Source organism: Nanorana parkeri, unplaced genomic scaffold (genome assembly GCF_000935625.1).
Source record: "Nanorana parkeri isolate BGI_ZX_2015 unplaced genomic scaffold, ASM93562v1 scaffold165, whole genome shotgun sequence".
In the NCBI taxonomy this organism is placed as follows: domain Eukaryota; kingdom Metazoa; phylum Chordata; class Amphibia; order Anura; family Dicroglossidae; genus Nanorana; species Nanorana parkeri.
The window spans coordinates 48,645-67,783 of NW_017306433.1; the positions used below are offsets into that span (position 1 = coordinate 48,645).

Sequence of the window (19,139 nt, forward strand, 5' to 3'; positions counted from 1 at the left end):
CATGCACTACTGTAGAAAAATAGTACTGGCACATTTTCTTTTTGCACCTTAAAAACATGTCAGTGGTGGTAGCCTCAATATCTCTCGTCTTGACTATTGCAACTCCCTACTCATTGGCTTACCTCTACATAGCATATCCCCCCTTCAGTCTATCATGAATGCAGCTGCTAGACTCATTCACCTAACCAGCCGCTCAGTGTCCGCAACCTCCCTCTGCCAATCCCTGCACTGGCTTCCATCCTCCACCCCCCTCTGCCAATCCCTGCACTGGCTTCCATCCTCCACCCCCCTCTGCCAATCCCTGCACTGGCTTCCATCCTCCACCCCCCTCTGCCAATCCCTGCACTGGCTTCCATCCTCCACCCCCCTCTGCCAATCCCTGCACTGGCTTCCATCCTCCACCCCCCTCTGCCAATCCCTGCACTGGCTTCCATCCTCCACCCCCCTCTGCCAATCCCTGCACTGGCTTCCATCCTCCACCCCCCTCTGCCAATCCCTGCACTGGCTTCCATCCTCCACCCCCCTCTGCCAATCCCTGCACTGGCTTCCATCCTCCACCCCCCTCTGCCAATCCCTGCACTGGCTTCCATCCTCCACCCCCCTCTGCCAATCCCTGCACTGGCTTCCATCCTCCACCCCCCTCTGCCAATCCCTGCACTGGCTTCCATCCTCCACCCCCCTCTGCCAATCCCTGCACTGGCTTCCATCCTCCACCCCCCTCTGCCAATCCCTGCACTGGCTTCCATCCTCCACCCCCTCTGCCAATCCCTGCACTGGCTTCCATATCTCTCGTCTTGACTATTGTAACTCCGTCCTCACTGGCCTACCTCTACACAAACTATTCCCCCTTCAGGCCTTGTTCACACCAAGCGCGTTCCAGGAGCAGAGCAGTTACAGACCGGATCAAAACTGCGTCCAATGTATTCCAATGGTATTTTGGGCTCTAGTTCACACCGCAGCGTTCAGTTCCAGAGCATGTAAAAAAAACTGCAGCAAGCCCTATTTTACCTGCTCTGGAACGCATGCAAACGCATCAAAAACACATGCAAACGCCCTGAAACACACTAAAAGCCCATTCTAAACTAAAAAATAAACGGCCCTGAACGCATCAAAAACGCGGCAAAAAACGCAGTATAACACACTGATCTGGTCTGCATTTGGTGTGAGCAAGCCCTCAGTCTATCATGAATGCTGCTGCTAGACTCCTCCACCTAACCAACCGCTCAGTGTCTGAAACCCCCCTCTGCCCCCAGATATATCTCAAACAGTGTCTCAAAGTATCATCTTAACCGTCCCCTCCGCTCTTCCAAAGACCTTCTGCTTTCCAGCTGCCTCGTCAACTCCTCCCATGCTCGCCTCCAGGACTTCACTAGAGTCTCTCCCATGCTCTGGAACTCTTTACCCCAACCTGTCCGACTATTTCCCATTCTAACTGCCTTTAGGCGATCCCTAAAGATTCAGCTCTTCAGGGAAGCCTATCCCACCTCAACCTAACCGCTCAACCATCACATTCTCAAACAATTCATCCCCGCACAGCTCCCTCCTCATGTATCACTTGCCCCTCCCTTTTAGATTGTAAGCCCTCAGGTGCAGGGCCCTCCTTACCATCTTGTCTTGAATTGTATTGTGGTTGTAATGTCTTCCTTATATTGTAAAGCGCTGTGCAAACTGTTGGCGCTATATCAATCCTGTATAATAATATCTCTATCCTGACCAGATTCCTTTACAGGAAGGAGATGCCAACTCTATCAAACTGGTCAGATTTGGCTATTACCAGACCGAGACTCCACTATAGCTGGAGACTTGCTCTATGTTAAGTTGAACTTGACAGCCTGCATTCTGTGTGTGATTCCCTTGTCGTGTATCTGGCAGCTTTGTTTAGAAACGACTAAACATAGAAACATTGTCAGTGACTATTGCTGCCAACATATGTGTCATTAATCTCTAGAGAGAATTAATTTGCTCCTTTCAAGATATAAAGTAGTTTACAAAGATGTGCCAAGCCTTCAGGGTAACCAGGAGATTATTATTAGTCTGGGATACAGAGCCAAGAACTGTGCCTCTAAAACCTCACATACCCATGCAATCCGATAAAGTTTATTTAAATGACGGCATGACGCTATAGATTGAGTATGTAAGAGTAATTTTACCGATGGCAAAGCATCAGCTGTAATTGACAGAGGCTTCCTTCCACTCTTCTCTTCCACATTCCATCTAATCTAAACAATAACATCTATAGTCTTGAAATGAATTACGCTGAAAAAACACATTTGCAGACATTGCCAGTAACAGATGCAGAGATTTGTCCCAGTATGAGGCTTTAAACCAGCCGACGCTAAATGGCAGACAGGAGTCCGGACACAGACTGAGTGCCAGTTCTGTCTGGACCGCAATCTTTGACCTGAGCTGGATTATGGCTGACTGATAGTGGATACACCTGTGCTTGATGATCAGTATTGAAGGGCAGGAAAGACATCAGAGGTCTAATAGACCACTGATGTCTCCTTCAAAGAACCTGTCCCCTCCAAATGCTGTCACTTTTTGTGATAGCAAAAGTTAAGAGAAAAAAAAATTAAACAAGGGGATAAAAAAGTAAAGATATATATATATATTTTTTTTTTAAACCAACCCTGCCACCCATCTGATTCTAATGAACATGTGCATGTAAGGCTGGGCACACACCTTACAACCATCGCAAGACTTTTGTCTTGCGATGGTTGTAAGGTACTTTAAAAAACGTACGATCTGCCTATGTTGCATAGGCAGATCGTACTTGCGATGATCGCAAGCCACGCCCCCTGAGGGGCGGGCTTCCGATGACCGCAATGCCAAACGGGCAGTGTGCGCTTGCGCACACCGGCCCGTACGGCTGTTATCGTACGGACATGCCACAAACCCGCCGAACATCGTACGATGTTCGGCGGGTTTTCGAAAATGTCCGTAAGTTTAAAGTCGTGCCACCTTACAGTAGTAAAGGTCGCACGGCTTCCACACATCGTACGATCGCGGGATTTCCCGCGATTATCGTACGATTATTGTAAGGTGTGTGGGGACCTTAAGGCATGCACGTGTATGTAAACAGGGGTGAGGACTTCTAACTAAATAAATAAACAGCATGATACACCGGGATCACCGCATTAGCACCTCGGCTCAATGAAAATGTTATTCACCAGACCTCCTTGAATTCTAATTTACTACCCCTGCTTTAAACGGCCAAACAACCATTTTTCATTAATATATTTTATTGAAGAGCCTACAAAATCATTGCACTTACATATACAAAGGATATATATAAAGACAAAGTCACGTACAGAGCACAATTATAAGCCAAGGGCCAATTAAATTCCAAAACATAAAAAGGCAGCAAGAACGTAGCGATACAAGGACAATTTAAGCCCCTTTATCTATATGTAGAAGGAAATATGGATCCGAGCACCACAACAAAACTCTCACCCTAAAAATGTATAATAAATAAAAAATTGCAAATGTATTATCATATAACATATTTAAAAGTATGTAACACACAACCCTATTTACATAGAAAAATGGAACAACGTTGTTCACACACGCTTCCTGATGATAAAGACTAACCCTAGCCCACCTCTACCCACACTATGAATCTGCAAATATATCCTGGTAATAGAAACATTTTTGAAACAGTGAAAACATAACCCAAAACTAGGTCGCGTTCAACCTGATGGTGGGCAAAATTATTCAGCAAACACTAGTCAACATACTGCACACTGTAAACTATTGTTTGTGCTGATAATGTCCCTGATTTCTCTGATTTTTCTAATTTTCATATACAATTTAAATCCCATAACGCTTTTAGAAACATTTTATTGATGGCCAAAACAGAATCACCCATCAGGGCATAAGAAGGTAAGAGAAAGATTAATGGAAGGGAAAAGCAAATCAGTCGAAATAAAGCAGGAAAGCTAGTACAAGAGGGCAAAAGAAATACAGGCATCGGTTAGGAAGAGGGAGGTAGAGACCATGTGACAAGGTGGGGAAGTCAAATAACGATTTAATTATGCTGCAGTCTTTACTTTCTCATGTATTGAGTATAGTTCCAAGTACACAGGCATGCGGCTGCTATGAGGCCGGGGGGTGGAAGGGGGCCCTGTACCCCTTATGGCATTTCCAACCAAGAAGAGCTGATATCAGATGTACAGGAAGAGACTATGCAGACAGCCCTCCTGCTACCTGTCCTTGATTTAAATCTTAAAGGGTTTGCCATGGGGCCCTATTAAAATTTTGCTATCGGGCCCCATAATCTGTAGTTACGCCTCTGAAGGTATGGCCAGATTTTAGTATGGGAAATCTACAATTAAACAATTGTCACTAGAACAAGTGTCACCATTGGAAGATTTCCGCTTTCTACCTGTATTGGTGACTTCTCAAAATGTTGGATTTTTCCCTACTAACTATACTAACAAACATTAAAAAAAAAACGGACAGGGACTTGAACACTTCTATATTCTATAAAAGAAAAAAAATAAATTGTTTTTTTGATACTCCTATGCTGACTGGTTATTATATGCAGCTCTTAGATCAGCTACAGTGTGTACCTGTCCTAAATCCCATTTATTGATATAACAATAGATCCTATAAAACACGTCGTTAATTACCAGAAATTAACTTTTTAACTAAGCCGGCTAAGTGAAATTTAGAAGTTTGTTTTACACTTTAATAATCTATTTGAAAATTCTAGATGGTATTATAAATTCAATGAAAATATATCATGATGCATTTCAGCCTGTATTCTCTCGGTGCTTGTAGTCACTTTCACAAATATATCCCTTCTTGTAACTAAAATCTCCAGTTGTTTCTTTCAGTCTGTGACAGCTGCATGAGCAATCCCTCTTTCCAAATTGGCCGACCAAATTCCATATTGTGAGAGGCTGTACCTATATATAGCTGGTGGGCTTAAATTGCACAGAGCTTAAGCTTGCCAGAGTTCACAGATCAGCCCTTTTGCTGCTGGACTTGGGAGCTGACAAGAGCTATACAGCCTCTCTGCTTTCTCCCTCAACTCTTACACCATACAAAAGAAAAATGGATCCCACCCAGGAACTGAAAGAAGAACTCAGACTTTATCAATCTACGCTCCTTCAAGATGGGCTGAAAGAACTTCTCGATGAAAATAAGTTTGTTGATTGTTTCCTGAAAGCTGGAGACAAGACCCTTCCATGTCACAGGCTCATCCTGGCAGCTTGCAGTCCCTATTTCCGGGAGTTCTTTTTGTCAGATGATACTGAAGAGAAGAAGAAAAACGTGGAGTTAGACAATGTTGACCCAAATTTCATGGAGGCCATTCTTAAATACCTTTATTCTGCCGATATTGACCTTAACGATGGAAATGTCCAGGATATTTTTGCACTGGCCAGTCGTTTCCAAATCCCTTCTGTGTTCACAGTGTGTGTCACCTACCTTCAAAGGCGGCTGTCACCAACCAATTGTCTGGCTATCTTCAGACTGGGCCTTCTCCTGGACTGCCCGAGGCTTGCTGTCACTGCACGGGACTATGCTTGTGATCGGTTTAGCCAGATTTGCGATGAAGAAGATTTTCTTCAGTTGGCCCCACATGAGCTAATAGCTGTTATCTCCAGCGATGCCTTAAATGTTGAAAAGGAAGAAACCGTCTTTGAGGCCATGATGAAATGGGCCAAGACAGACAAGGAGAACAAAGCGAAGAGTCTTGTGGAGGTCTTTGATTGCATCCGATTCCGCTTGATGCCCGAAAAATATTTCAAGGATCAGGTAGAAAAGGAAGAGCTAATCAAGGGAAATGCTGATATACAGAAAAAAATCAAGGTTATTATAGATGCCTTTTCTGGTAAATTACCGGAGCCTGCCAAAGAGAAGGAAGATGGTGATGTTGGCGACGAAGATTTACTTCCTGGATATCTGAATGACATTCCTAGAAACGGCATGTTCGTCAAAGATCTGATCATTATGGTCAGCGACACTGCAACAGTAGCTTATGATCCCCAAGAAAATGAGTGCTACTTGGTGGCCTTGTCTGAGCAGATCCCAAGGAACCATTCCAGCATAGTCACCAAATCTAATCAGGTTTATGTGATTGGCGGACTATATGTAGATGATGAAAGTAAAGATGAACCTTTACAGTCCTACTTCTTCCAGGTAGGTAATCACATTTTCTTAAATTTAGGAAAGTTTTAAAAATTAACCAATTTGTCACATATTTTTTACTTTTGGCATAAAGTTGTCCAGTTATCTGTCAAATATTTTCCTATACTGAGGTGGAAAAGTTGGTTAAGCTAAGAATCCATTTTCTATTTATGGTCAAGACTCAATTTTGTTCAAAAGATAATGAACAAAGATTTCATCAGCCTTGTTTGTCAGTTTAAAAGTTTTGCATAACTTCCTTTTTTTGTAACGGTCTTGTATGCTGGTAAAGTGACCATACTTTCCTTAAAAAATGGATGTCTGGATTGACTAAAGATTCTTTCAAAATAGGTATCAAATGAGGCAATTTCTGGGAGTGACTTTGCAATTTTAGACAATTAGCCATTTCATTGCTGTGATAAATAATCGAATATTATTGGATGATTTGTATTTCCGTGCCTGCACAGTGTGGGATGTCACTGGGATGTATCTCATCAATTATGCTAATGTGTCTTCACTTAAAAACTAATGTAACCTATTGTGACGGAGCAGAATGTTTTTCGTAACATCCTGTCCAATACGTATTGAATACATTTTACTTCTGGCAAGCCCACGAATCTCTGTTCCTGGTAATACGAGGTCTGGTATTTCTGCCAGGACAATACCTAAGGGGCAAAATATAAAGATTGAACGTTTGGCTCAATGGCTACATCACGGACAAGTATAACTAAGAATAATTACTTCTTAGATATTTACTATGTGTGAGATCTAACGCCAGGACCTGTAATGTACTGGAATGCACTGGAATGTAAGCAGGCCGACTCCCTGCGTTCCGGTGCGGGAGGGGGTGTGGAGCTGTATTGAAATCAATGGCATCGCCCACAGTGAGATCGCCCGCACTCGGAACGCAGGCACATTAGTGCCTGCATTCCAGTCCAGTGCGATCTGCAAAAATAGTGCTCGCAGCATTTTTGCGGATCGCACTGGACTGGAACACAGGCACTAATGCAGGCGATCGCACTGTGGGCGAGGGGCCTGCCTGCGCAGCCTACGCCCCCTCCCGCCCCTGAATGCAGGTGTTTTTTCGTTGGTAGATCTCAATGAGCTCGTCATTTGAAAAGTAGATCTCCAGACGAAAAATAGTGGGCGCCCCTGTTTTAATGGCTTTAAAGCAGAAGAAAAGTCACAGCAAACCCCGGGTTCTTCTGCCACAATACTTGCACATTATGGCAGACTCACCCCCAAGCTTGGCCTCTACCTGCAAGTTCTGTTCTGTGCTCCACTTGATTGCACCATCCGCCACCTCTGCCTTTTTCTCCTGGTTTTCTTCCGGCACAATGTCTTCTTTCAGCTGTTGATGATGTTACTAGTGTGCATGCATGCTGGATTTATGTCATCCTGTCACCCAGCTCCATTCTCAACACCTTACGCACGCCAAGAGTGTACACTGAACTGCACAAGTGACGCGGGAAGTGTATACAAAGAAAATTTCAGCAGACAATTAATGAAGTTTTTGGCAAAAGAGGCACAAAGTCTCTTCTACCAAAACATTCTACCTGCAAGCCAGGTAAATTAGAATAGGGAAGGATTGGAATCCATGTCAGGTATGTACTGCCATTAAGTTTGAAAGACTTCCCTTCACTTCCTGTCCTGCAAGCTGTCCTGAAACAAGAGTTTAACTACACAGGAAGTGAGGGTGAGGGAAAATCTCCAACAGAATAACAGGCAGAACTTTGTGGGGTTTTTTCAGTGGAGTAACCCTAGTCAGGGCTAGATCCCCAAATAGTAGTTAATAAATACTGTAACTTACAGCAACCAATTAGATCTTAACTTTGAGTTTAGCTGTAGCAATCCAAATGAATATCTGCTTACTAAAAAGAAAAAAGAAAAAAAAAGAATTACCTTGACACTTTTAAAAAGCAGGCTTTGATTGACTGCCTGCGGCAACTATTTATTTTCATTTCTTCAAGCTTTTGTACATTAGCATCATTGTTAGCTGAGGTATTATTATTATTATTATTATTATTATAATTTTTATTATTATTATAATACAGGATTTATATAGAACCAGCAATTTGTGTAGTGCTTTACAACGTAAGGAAGACATTACAATATAATTCAAGACAAGATGGTAAGGAGGGCCCTGCCCCCGAGGGCCCACAATCTAAAGGGAGGGGCAAGTGATACATGAGGAGGTAGCTGTGTGGGGATGAATTGTTTGAGAACGTGATGGTTGAGTGGTTAGGTTGAGGTGGGATAGGCTCCCTGAAGAGATGAGTATTAAGGGATCTTCTAAAGGCAGTCAGAGTGGGAGATAGATGGACAGGTTGTGGTAAAGAGTTCCAGAGGATTGGAGAGACTCTAGAGAAGTCCTGGAGACGAGCATGGGAGGAGTTGACGGGGGAGCGGCAAAACAGGAGGTCTTTGGAAGAGAGGAGGGGACGGTTAGGGTGATACTTTGAGACAAGGTTTGAGATATAGCCGGGGCAGAGTTGTGGATGGCTATATAAGTGATTGTTAGTATTTAGAATTGTATCCTTTGGGCTATTGGGAGCCAGTGGAGTGATTGGCAGAGGGGGGTTGCAGACACTGAGCAGTTGGTTAGATGGATGAGTCTAGCAGCATTCATGATTGACTGAAGGGGGGATAGTCTGTGTAGAGGTAGCCCAATGAGGAGGGAGTTACAATAGTCAAGGCGAGAGATAACAAGGGAGTGGATGAGTAGCTTTCCGGTTTCATTGGTGAGGAAGGGGCGTATTTTGGAGATGTTACGAAGGTGAAGGCGGCAGGATTTGGATAGTGATTGGATGTGGGGAAGAAAGGTGAGGTCCGAGTCAAGGATGACACCTAGGACCTCGGCATGGGGGGAGGGCTGGATAGTTGTGTTATCAATCTCTACGGAAAAGTTGGGGGAAGTTGCACGGGCAGGAGGAAATATCATGAGCTGTTTTTGAAAGGTTGAGTTTTAAGAAGTGTTGTTACATCCAGACTGATATGTCAGTTAGTAGATTAGTGACACGTAAGGACACTGAGGGGGTGAGTTGTGGAGTAGAAAGATATATTTGAGTGTCATCGGGATAGATAGATGTCATATAGATGGTATTGGAAGCCATGTGAGTTTATTAACTGACCAAGGGAGGAGGTGGATAGAAAAAAGAAGGGGTCCAAGGACAGAGCCTTGGGGGACCCCTACAGAAAGAGAAGGGGAGGAGTTAGAGTTGTTGGTGACACTAAAGGAGTGCTTAGATAGGTAAGAGGAGAACCATGAGAGAGCAGATTCTTGTAGGCCAAGCAGGTGGAGTTTTTTTGAGGAGGAGCGGGTGGTCAATAGTGTCAAAAGCAGCAGAATGGTCTAATAGCAAGAGTAAGGAGTAGTGGCCATTGTTTTAAACAGTTAGTAAGTCATTAGTGAGTTTTAGGAGGGCGGTTTCAGCGGAGTGTAGGGGGCGAAAGCCGGACTGTAATGGGTCAAGAAGGTTGTTATCAGCAAAGTGGCGGCTTAGGCGGCTGTAGATAAGGCGTTCTTGGAGTTTGGGGGTGAATGGGAGTAAGGAGATTGGTCTGAGATTGTTAAGGTTGGTAGGGTCCAGTGAGCATTTTTGGGGTATAGCGGTGTCCAGCACATGTTTTAGAGGGGAAGTAAATATGCCTGTAGAGAGTGAAAGATTGAAAATGTGAGTAAGAGAGTTTAGGATAGAGCAAGAGGGTTACCGAAGTAGTGGTGAGCGAACAGGGTCCAGGGGGCAAGTGGTGAGGTGAATGTCAGAGAGAAGCTTTGTAACCTCCTCTGTGGTGACAGAGTCAAAAGAGGAAAGTAACAAGTGCGATGGTGGGTCTGGTACATTAATAGGGGAAGATGACTGGATAGTGGTGATCTGATCCCGAATTGTATCTATATTGTTTTTTAAATGAATGGCAATGTCCTGGGCAGTGAGTGAATTAGTGAGATGTGGTGATGGGGGACATAGTAGAGACTTAAAGGTAGAAAAGAGTTGACGTGGTCTGGATCAGAGTGTGTTAATGAGAATGACAAAATAAGTCTCTTTGGCAGCACGGAGGAAGGAATTATATTTTAGGAGGGCAGCTTTATACAGGGTGAAGTCTTGCAGAAGTCTAGTTTTCCGCCACAGTCGATCAAGAGTGCTGCTATGTCTTTTTAGATGTCTGGTTACTTCTGTTTGCCATGGTTGTAGTGGGCGTGGTCTATGTCTGCGTGTAGTGACGGGAGATAAAGTGTCTAGGGAGGATGAGAGCGAGCTGTTGTAGACAGAAATAGCCAGGTCAGGGCAGGACAGGGGTGAGATTTTGTCATAGAGGTAGTCAGTAGCAGAGTAGAGAAGAGAAGGGTTGACGTGGCGAGGGTTTCTCCGGGTGACAGTGTGCCGTGTAGGGGGGTTCAGGGCTAGGGACAGTGTGAGTGTGAAACTGACAAGGTTGTAGTCTGAGAGGGAAAAAGGGGTGTTGGAGAGGTTGCAAGCAGTGCATAGGTGAGCTAAAACAAGATCTAGCATGTTACCATCAGAGTGAGTAGGAGTGTGAGGTACCCTTTGGTAATTTTCACCTGCCAGATTTGTCAACATTTGGCGATGATCAGGGGCGTATCTGCCGCGAGGCAAACAAGGCGTTTGCCTGGAGCGGCAGATTCGCGGAGGGAATGTTAGTGGGTTTCCTTGACTGGAAGTCCCTATAGATAAGTCTACTGTATGTTCTGGAAAATCTCCCCAATGGGGACTCAGGCAGAAATAAGAACCTTCCAGAAACGTTTAATTCTCACTGCAGGAATTCCCCACCCCTTTGTGATGTATAGCTGTGGGGTAGGTAATGCACCTCTCCACAACTAATAGGGTCGGGAGGGAGGGGGGCAGTCACTGTTTTGAGCAGGCTTGGGAGAACTCAGGTGAACTGGGTTAGCACCAAGTTCAGCCTGATTCACCAAATTGTTAACTGAGCTAAGGCACTGCTTAGGAAGGACAGATACAGGAAGGATATATTGCAAGGTGGCAACCTCACTGATGTCAATGCTGGGGAGAAAGCCTCACCCTCTGCTGATCAAAGAAGGGACACAGCAGGGATTAACAGTCATGTAACCACAAATAAAAAAGATGCCAAAAAGTTATTTTCTGGTGTTTTTTTAATAGAATCGCATATGAGGGTGATAAAGCTATCTCATATGTACCAGTCGGTCTATTGTTGATGTGCTGATTTTCCATCTACTTCAAGGCAAGCTTTATGGTCATGTCGCACTAGCAACATTGTAGCAGAGATTTGTAGCAGCTACAAATCCCTCTGCTTACTTTCTATGGCACTTTGTAACTGGATACAGAATGGCTGTTGTAGCTGGTTACGTTACATATCTATGCAGCTACAAATTTCTGGTGTGCCATGGCCATCAGTAGCTGCAATAGACAACATTAGTAGCTGCTGAAGCTGGCTTTTCTTTTGCTAGCTCCAGATGCTGCAAAAAGTCAGCGATAAAGCTACAAATCACTTGGAATTTCAGCAAAACAGACTTTTCATTGACTACAATAAATTTTTTTCCTAGCATAAAAACCCTACGGAGAATAATTCCATAGCTGATACAAAATCGCCAGTATGACATGGGGTTCAGTCCTGTGTGCATCCATTTGTTTTGCCTAGTACCATGGTGATTAGAACGGATCTGAGAGATTTAGGCCCATTCACACTATTGATGCAATACATTACTGTAACTCATGTAGAATCGGACATGACCCCTTTTTTACAGGTAGTAATCAGATGTGTCTCCTGCACTCCTTTCAGCACTTGGACCCAAATAACCGTGGTGCTTGTAGTGATAGTTACAAATGGCGCTGTGCATATCAAGCTTGTAGAAAGTGAAGATCACCAGCACTCGAGTATTAGCGTTAAATTCTTGTGCTTATTTATTGAAGTAAGATGTCACATATATCATATAGTCAACGTTTCGGGGCCATGCAGGGTCCCTTCATCAGGACAGCATGGTGACCAAAGAAAATGCTATCCTAATGAAGGGACACTGCGTGGCCCCAAAATGTTGACTATATGATATACTGTATATGTGACGTCTTACTTCAATAAATGAGCACAAGGATTTAATGCTAATACTGGAGTGCTGGTGATCTTCACTTTCTAGAACCCTTTTTTTAACACAACACACAGCATGTTGTTATGTGCTGCGGTGCAGGTGTGTTGCCCATTACTGTAAAAGTGCATTGGTATGCCATTCAAAATGAATGGCACCACAACACACTACAACGCAATTAGTGCATTGCGGAAACGCACGGTTAAACTATATTTTTTGCTAAGCGTTACCACAATGCTTAATTGTGGCCTTAGATTTGACAGAGGTGTCTGTAATTCAGACTCTCAGAATTAGTAAGTACTAACTCAGAGTTATAGTAACATGCAAATATGGCCCTAACTTTATGTTGTGGGGCCCCATGGTAAAACCATTAAACCTGATCTCCAGAGCAAAAAATGGCTCTTGCCCTGGGCCAAGAGCTTTGCACTATACATGAGGACAGTGAAGGACCACGCACACACCCAGAACATCAGGGAGTAGAGGAGAGCACCGCAGACTGCTGGAACCAGAAATAAGGTAGGTATCGCACTATAACAACACTAGGTCTTATTTTCGGGGAAAGTCTTATGGTTACCAGGCTGCAGCTGTCAGTACAGGATAGTCCCGGTGGCAGACAGTACCGGGCTGGGGGAGGAGTACTCACGGGACTGGACGAGGTCCCAGAAAGCGGAGTGCTCTTGCCGGTCCCGGTGTCGAAGTTGTCGGATGATATGACGCTTCCATATGACGCTTAGCTCGGCTATTTCCGTAACCGCTCTATCTCCCTTCAGCTGCATATGAATCTACATAGACTCGCCTCTGTCCCGCCTCTCTGGAAGCTGCGGTTTTCAGTTAGTTAGAGACACAACACCGGTCTTGACATCTAAAATTTAGTTATATGTGCAGCTACCCTGAAAATAAGACCTAGCGCTATATTCAGGGATTTCTGTAATATAAGACCTACCACCGAACTAGGTCTTATTTTCGGGGTAGGTTTTATATTACAGAAATCCCTGAAGATAGCTCTAGGTCTTACTTTCGGGGAAACACAGTATACATTCATTTTATCCCAATGTAATAGTCAAAGTCTGTTGCTACCTGCATAGATCACTACTATGTAACCAGACAGCTTTGGGCCCCATAGCAGTACCATAATCTGCTATGGTTATAGTTACACCCTTGGACATATAAACGACAACTGGTATGTAAATGAGAAGAAACATAATTCCAATATAAATGAAAAATAAAACAGAGACAGTGGATATATTTTCTATCCTCCATCTTTGCAATATAGGGTTTGCTGCAAAATGATAGGTTTGCGTCAAGACCTGGCTAGTTGTCTTCCAGCATTCTGTGTGATCATTTTTGACATTGATTACTTTCTGTATTTCAGTTGGACAGCATTGGAGGTGAATGGATTGGGCTCCCACCTCTTCCATCAGCCAGATGTCTCTTTGGCCTGGGTGAGGCAGATAACTGTATCTATACCATCGCTGGCAAAGACTTGCAGTCTGAGGAGTCACTGGACACAGTGTTCTGTTATGATGCTAAGTATGCTATTTATAGTTATTAAGCCCTTTATACTACAACATATTTGCTGAATAGATATTAAATTTCTTCTTCTTGTTTTAGAGCTGTATCCTGGAAAGAAGCAAAGAATCTCCCTGTCAAGATTTATGGACATTCTGTGGTGTCACATAACGGACTCATCTATAGTATTGGAGGAAAAACAGAAGACAAGTAAGTGTCATGGCTTTAGATAAACAGAACTGCTTAAAGTGACTCTAAATTCAGAAGGTTAACCTTAAAAATATATTCAAGGACCTTAACTATTAACAGAAATGTATCTTATATGTGTATCATTCGGCTGTAGATCCCCAAATCATCTCTGAATTGGTGCTGACACTGTCCTTTCTTCTGGAGGGTGGCTACTTTTGTTTCCCATGGTCCCTGTGCTGTAAAGTAGTCACCGCTTCAAGCTCCTCCTGTGATGGACTAGAATGTCAATACAAATTAATAAACTAAACCTGAGACTGTAGTCTATCACGAGAGCAAGTTGGGAGCGGTGGATACTTTACCACACACAGGGACCATAGGGAACAAAAGTAGTCCCCCTTCAGAAGGAAGGACAGTGTCAGCACCAATTCAGAGATGATTGAGGATCTGCATACAAGCGATACACAAATAAGATACATTTGTGTTAATAGTTAAGGTACTTGGATGCATTTTTAAGTTTTAACGCCTCAGTTTAGTGTCACTTTAAAGCATGTCTTGAATGAACAATTATTGAGACCCTTTACATGCTGCTGGCACAATAGGCAGCAATTGTGTGCTTTTTCTTTAAGGGCCAGTCCATTCAATATTTATGTTTTATTTATAGTTGGAAAGTGATGGATGTGTCAGTCCATTGATTGTTATGTGTCTATGATACACCAAAGTTAAAGTGACATTAAACCCTCAGATTTTTTAACATAAACCAATACTGTAATGTGTGCCTTACTGTAATCCATGGTTGTTTCCCTTCTCTTTGCTGCTCTTCCTTTTAAATCCTCATGTCTTCTCATGCTTGGGGAGAACTTCCCTTTTCAGCTCAGAGCCTCTTCCTGTAGTGCTGGCTCAGGTTACAAGCCTATAGAAACGTATACACAGACACCATGTATCCATTCCAGAGACAAGGCAGTCTGCTGCAAAACAGAAGTTCTGCAGAGCATGAGAACAGATACAGATTTAAAAGGAAGAGCAGCAAAGAGAAGGGAAACTACCATGGATTACAGTAAGGCACACATTACAGTATTGTTTTATGTTAAAAAATCTGAGGGTTTAATGTCACTTTAAGATCTCACTGGCAGAATTCCCAACTCTGTTACTGTCTACCTCGGAAAGAACCCCTTATAATGTCCACAGTACGTGTGCAGACCCAAACACAGTTCTCACCAATAGAAGGAGTGTGCATCAAGAGAATACAGCTGTAGTTCAAAACTTAAAGTGTAACTAGAAGCAAAACTTTTTTATAGATTTAAAATGGCTTGGACGCTGACAGGATCCATCCTGTCAGCGTACGAGTACGCTCACCCGCACCCACATGGACGTGCAGGGCAGGGGAGCGTAGGGCGGCGTATGGCTGCTTAGTCCCATAGAGAAGGACGGGGGCTGCCTACTAATCACACGCAGCACCTGTCCTTCCCGGGAGCTGCCCGATATGGCCATGCACGCAGCACGGAGCTGTATGTGCCGGCCGTTTCTAGTGTGAATGAGGGCTTTAAGTTGCCACCAGAACAGGAATAGAAGGGAAATCTTCTAATGGGTACGCTGGTTCCTGTGACAACTAAGAGGGGATTTCCCTCACATTAGAGAGCTATCATCTCACTTCCTGTTGAGTCTACAGGCCAGGAGGTGAAGTGAGGGGAGATCTCCCTAATGAGAAACAGATGGCAGTTTCACTCCTCACCTACTCTATCCAAAATGATCTAAAAAAATGTTTTGGCTTTAGAAATGCTTTAAAGTTTATGTAAGCCCTAACAATGAAGTTCCCTTATTGATTATATACCATTGAAGGCATTTTCTTATATCTGTTTATTAAGTGCAAATAAAACCCCAAAACTTTTAGTCCTGCCAGAAATAAGTTATAGAGAGTATTGGGAGGTGTTCAATAGTCCAGTTGTAGAGTGACGATGCTACGTACTCATCCATAAATGCAATGCATGCTGTTACCCTAGGACAGACAGTGGGTTACTGGCAGAATCACCAAGTAAAAATAAGTGGATAAAAAAAGCCTAAAAAAAAGGAAAACGAATGCAGCCACCGCATCTAATTATGGGTAAGCTGCAATATATTAAATATGTGTTCTTGGGTTCGGATACACTTTATCTGTTAAAAAAGCATCAGTGAACCATATTGTCGGGAATATTGTATGTGCAAACCTTTGGGTACATGCAGCAGTGAGCACACAAGATCCCATTCACTGGCGCTCAGAATACAGATTCCAATGATAATCTGTCATGAAAATGCTGTTATATTCATACAACAGCATGGCATGTAGGACATAGAGAGCTTCTTTATACAGGTGAAACTCGAATAATTAGAATATTGTGCAAAAGTAATTGCAGTAAGTGCTGCAAAAGTGGCCCAAACCAAGTACTGAGTACATATGCATGCTTGTACTTTTCAGAGGTCCGATATTGTTCTATGTACAATCCTTGTTTTATTGATTGCATGTAATAATCTACTTTTTTGAGGTTGTGGATTTGTGGTTCTGAGCTGTAAGCCATAATCATCACAATTATGACAAATCACGGCTTGAATTATCTTGCTTTGCATGTAATGAGTCTATCTCATATATTAGTTTCCCCTTTTAAGTTGCATTAGTGAAATAAATGAACTTTGCATGATATTCTAATTATTCGAGTTTCACCTGTATATGCCTTGTAGCTTGGCGCATGTGAGCTTCTTTGATTAGTGAACAGGTCACATTTTGACAAGTCACATAATTTTTTTTTTTAATTGTAGCTTGTTTATAAAAATGAGTTTTTAGTGTGTATACTGTGATGCACCTTAAAGGAACAAAAGAAGGGAACATTATTTGGTTGCAGGTGAACTAGGACTGCATTGTACTCATTGAAGTGAACATTAGTGTAATTAGCCAGGTTTTTTTTATCTTGATCATGCACGTTTGCTCACACAGGGCTTATCCCTGAACGTATTTGGTTTATTTGGTAATTCATGTATTTTTTCTGTTTTTGGTCATAGTGGGCTATCTATAGTTGATCTAATGGAACCTGTTGTAGACTATCCAGGATTTCTCCACCCGCTTTTGACACCAGAAGGGAGAAGCTGCAAAAAGACATTGTAGCACTAAACCACCTGTTGCCTTCTCCATTAGTGCACATATGTTATATCCGCACCTTAACGTTACAGGCCTGTAAATCTGCTCAAGTGCCTGGACTTGTTCAGTAATAGACTGTGCTGATAACAAATCACTACTTCTTGGCACTGTATGAACGGAGAAGGACAACACAAAAACTCCAAATAGCGAATACTTACATTATTATAATGTATAGAAATTAGATTTGACTTTAAAGGGACCTAGCATTAGGTATTTATGTTTTTCGGATAAGGGCATGCATGCTAAGTATCGTGTACGTGTTAATTATTATAGCTCAGTATCACAGTACTCCCCCTGACAATGCCTTTATCTGGGAGGAAAAGGTTGGCATCATCCGTGTTCAGGCATCATCCGGAATCAGCTTCTACTTTCTGGACTGACATGCTGGCTCAAAACTGACATAATCATCTAAGCCCTCATTTATACCTATAGTTTAGGTGCATTTAGGGATTCCTGCTTCAGGAACTTGTGATTTTCTGCAGCAGGAATCCCAAATCTGCCATTTACAAGTGGCAGCTGTCACCCATTCAAGTTAATGATCGGGTGACAGCAGACGCATTTGAAAGCAGGAGAACACTGTCATATGTGATACGATTACATGCTGTTAGGAATCCATCACTATCCCTGGATGCACGATTGATGTGGTGTGCTATCGTTCTGCCGCATTCAGATGCAAAAGCTGTCACCCGATCATTAACTTGAATACAGCTGTCACTTGTAAACAGAAGATTTGGGATTCCTGCTGCAGGAATTTGCAAGTTCCTGATGCAGGAGTACCAAACTGTACCTACTTAGGTGTGAATGTAGCCTAATCTTGGTGCCTGTGTAGCACTTGCAAATTCTGTCGACAAATGCCTGATACAGATCAGCCCAAGCTGCAGCTACAGTTACAATGTTCTGTTTGATCACAGTGGAGAGAAGAGTAAGGAAATTCTTCTCCTGACTGCAGCAGACTGATGACAGCACCTCAGCCTATGCAAAGTTACCTTTTTTTTAAATACTGCTATTGCTGTATATTCTGACATGGCCAATATTTATTCATGTAGATTTGTAAAGTTACTGAATGGTCATTTATTGAAGTTTTTTTGTTATATGACCAACCATATGTTGGTCATATGACAAAAAAACTTCAATAAATGACGCTTTTGCTATCCTAAAAGGACTGGTGTGCTGGTGACATTTCTACAATTGAACCGGTCACATGAAACAGGTAAAAGAGGTATCATACTGCGCCTATGCCTTTGAGCTTCTTTTCTATTCTCTGACAGCCTTCTCTCTGATGAGGGAAGGACAATTCAAAGTAGCCAAATTGCGGGTGCAAACACATTTAGACAATGTGTCAGATGACACATGGCGGCCCAATGCAAAGCCAGTACCTTAAAGTGTATTTCAAGCCAAAACCTTATTTTTAGGTTTTAGGTAGAGTAGGGAAGAGTTAATATTTCTCCTTTCTGTATAATGGTGGGAAGATTTTCTTTTACTTCCTGTCTGGAATTACAACAGGAAACAAGAGAAAAACTCTCCAAAGTGTGCAAAATTCCCATCTTAGAGAGTTGTCATAGGAACATGTGAATTTTCCATCCATAGTGACCACTCGCTTTCTGTCCCAGTGATAATGGTCAACTGGACAAATAGAGAGGTGAATCTCACCAATGAAGACACGGACAGCAAAAAATAATATAACAAAGGATCTTACCTTTCCCTACTCTATCCAAAATAAAAAAGAAAACTGCCTTTATATACACTTCAAGCCTGTGTGCATTGAGGCAATGGTATAAATCAGTGGCATAACTATAGCCATTGTAGCCTGGGCTGCTATGGGGCCTGGGGGTGGAAGGGGGCCCCATTGGGTTGCTGGAGCAAATTAAACATAGAACATGTGAAGATAATACAGTACTGTATTGGGTTGAAGTGGTTGCAGTTGACCCTAATCCACTGTGAACAGTCTACAGTGTAGAAAATACTTCAGATGCACAAGAGAAGTCTTTGGGATCTTGACATCATTACTCACAGCTCAGAGAAAGGTCATAAGGGGGGGGGGGGGGGAGCAGCTCAATGTTTCTCTTA

At 42.9% G+C, this 19,139-nt stretch overlaps 1 protein-coding gene across 1 annotated transcript in view; it reads left to right on the plus strand.

Annotated features, from left to right (window-relative positions):
- The first annotated feature begins 4,928 nt into the window (after positions 1 to 4,928).
- Positions 4,929 to 19,139, plus strand: part of KLHL41 (kelch like family member 41) — a 21,547-nt gene continuing 7,336 nt past the window's right edge. Inside the window, exons 1-3 of the mRNA XM_018554575.1 lie at positions 4,929 to 6,147; positions 13,584 to 13,741; positions 13,823 to 13,930. Of these exons, the coding sequence (XP_018410077.1) occupies positions 5,059 to 6,147; positions 13,584 to 13,741; positions 13,823 to 13,930 (1,355 nt within the window). The 5' untranslated portion in view covers positions 4,929 to 5,058. The remainder of the gene's footprint in view (positions 6,148 to 13,583; positions 13,742 to 13,822; positions 13,931 to 19,139) is intronic.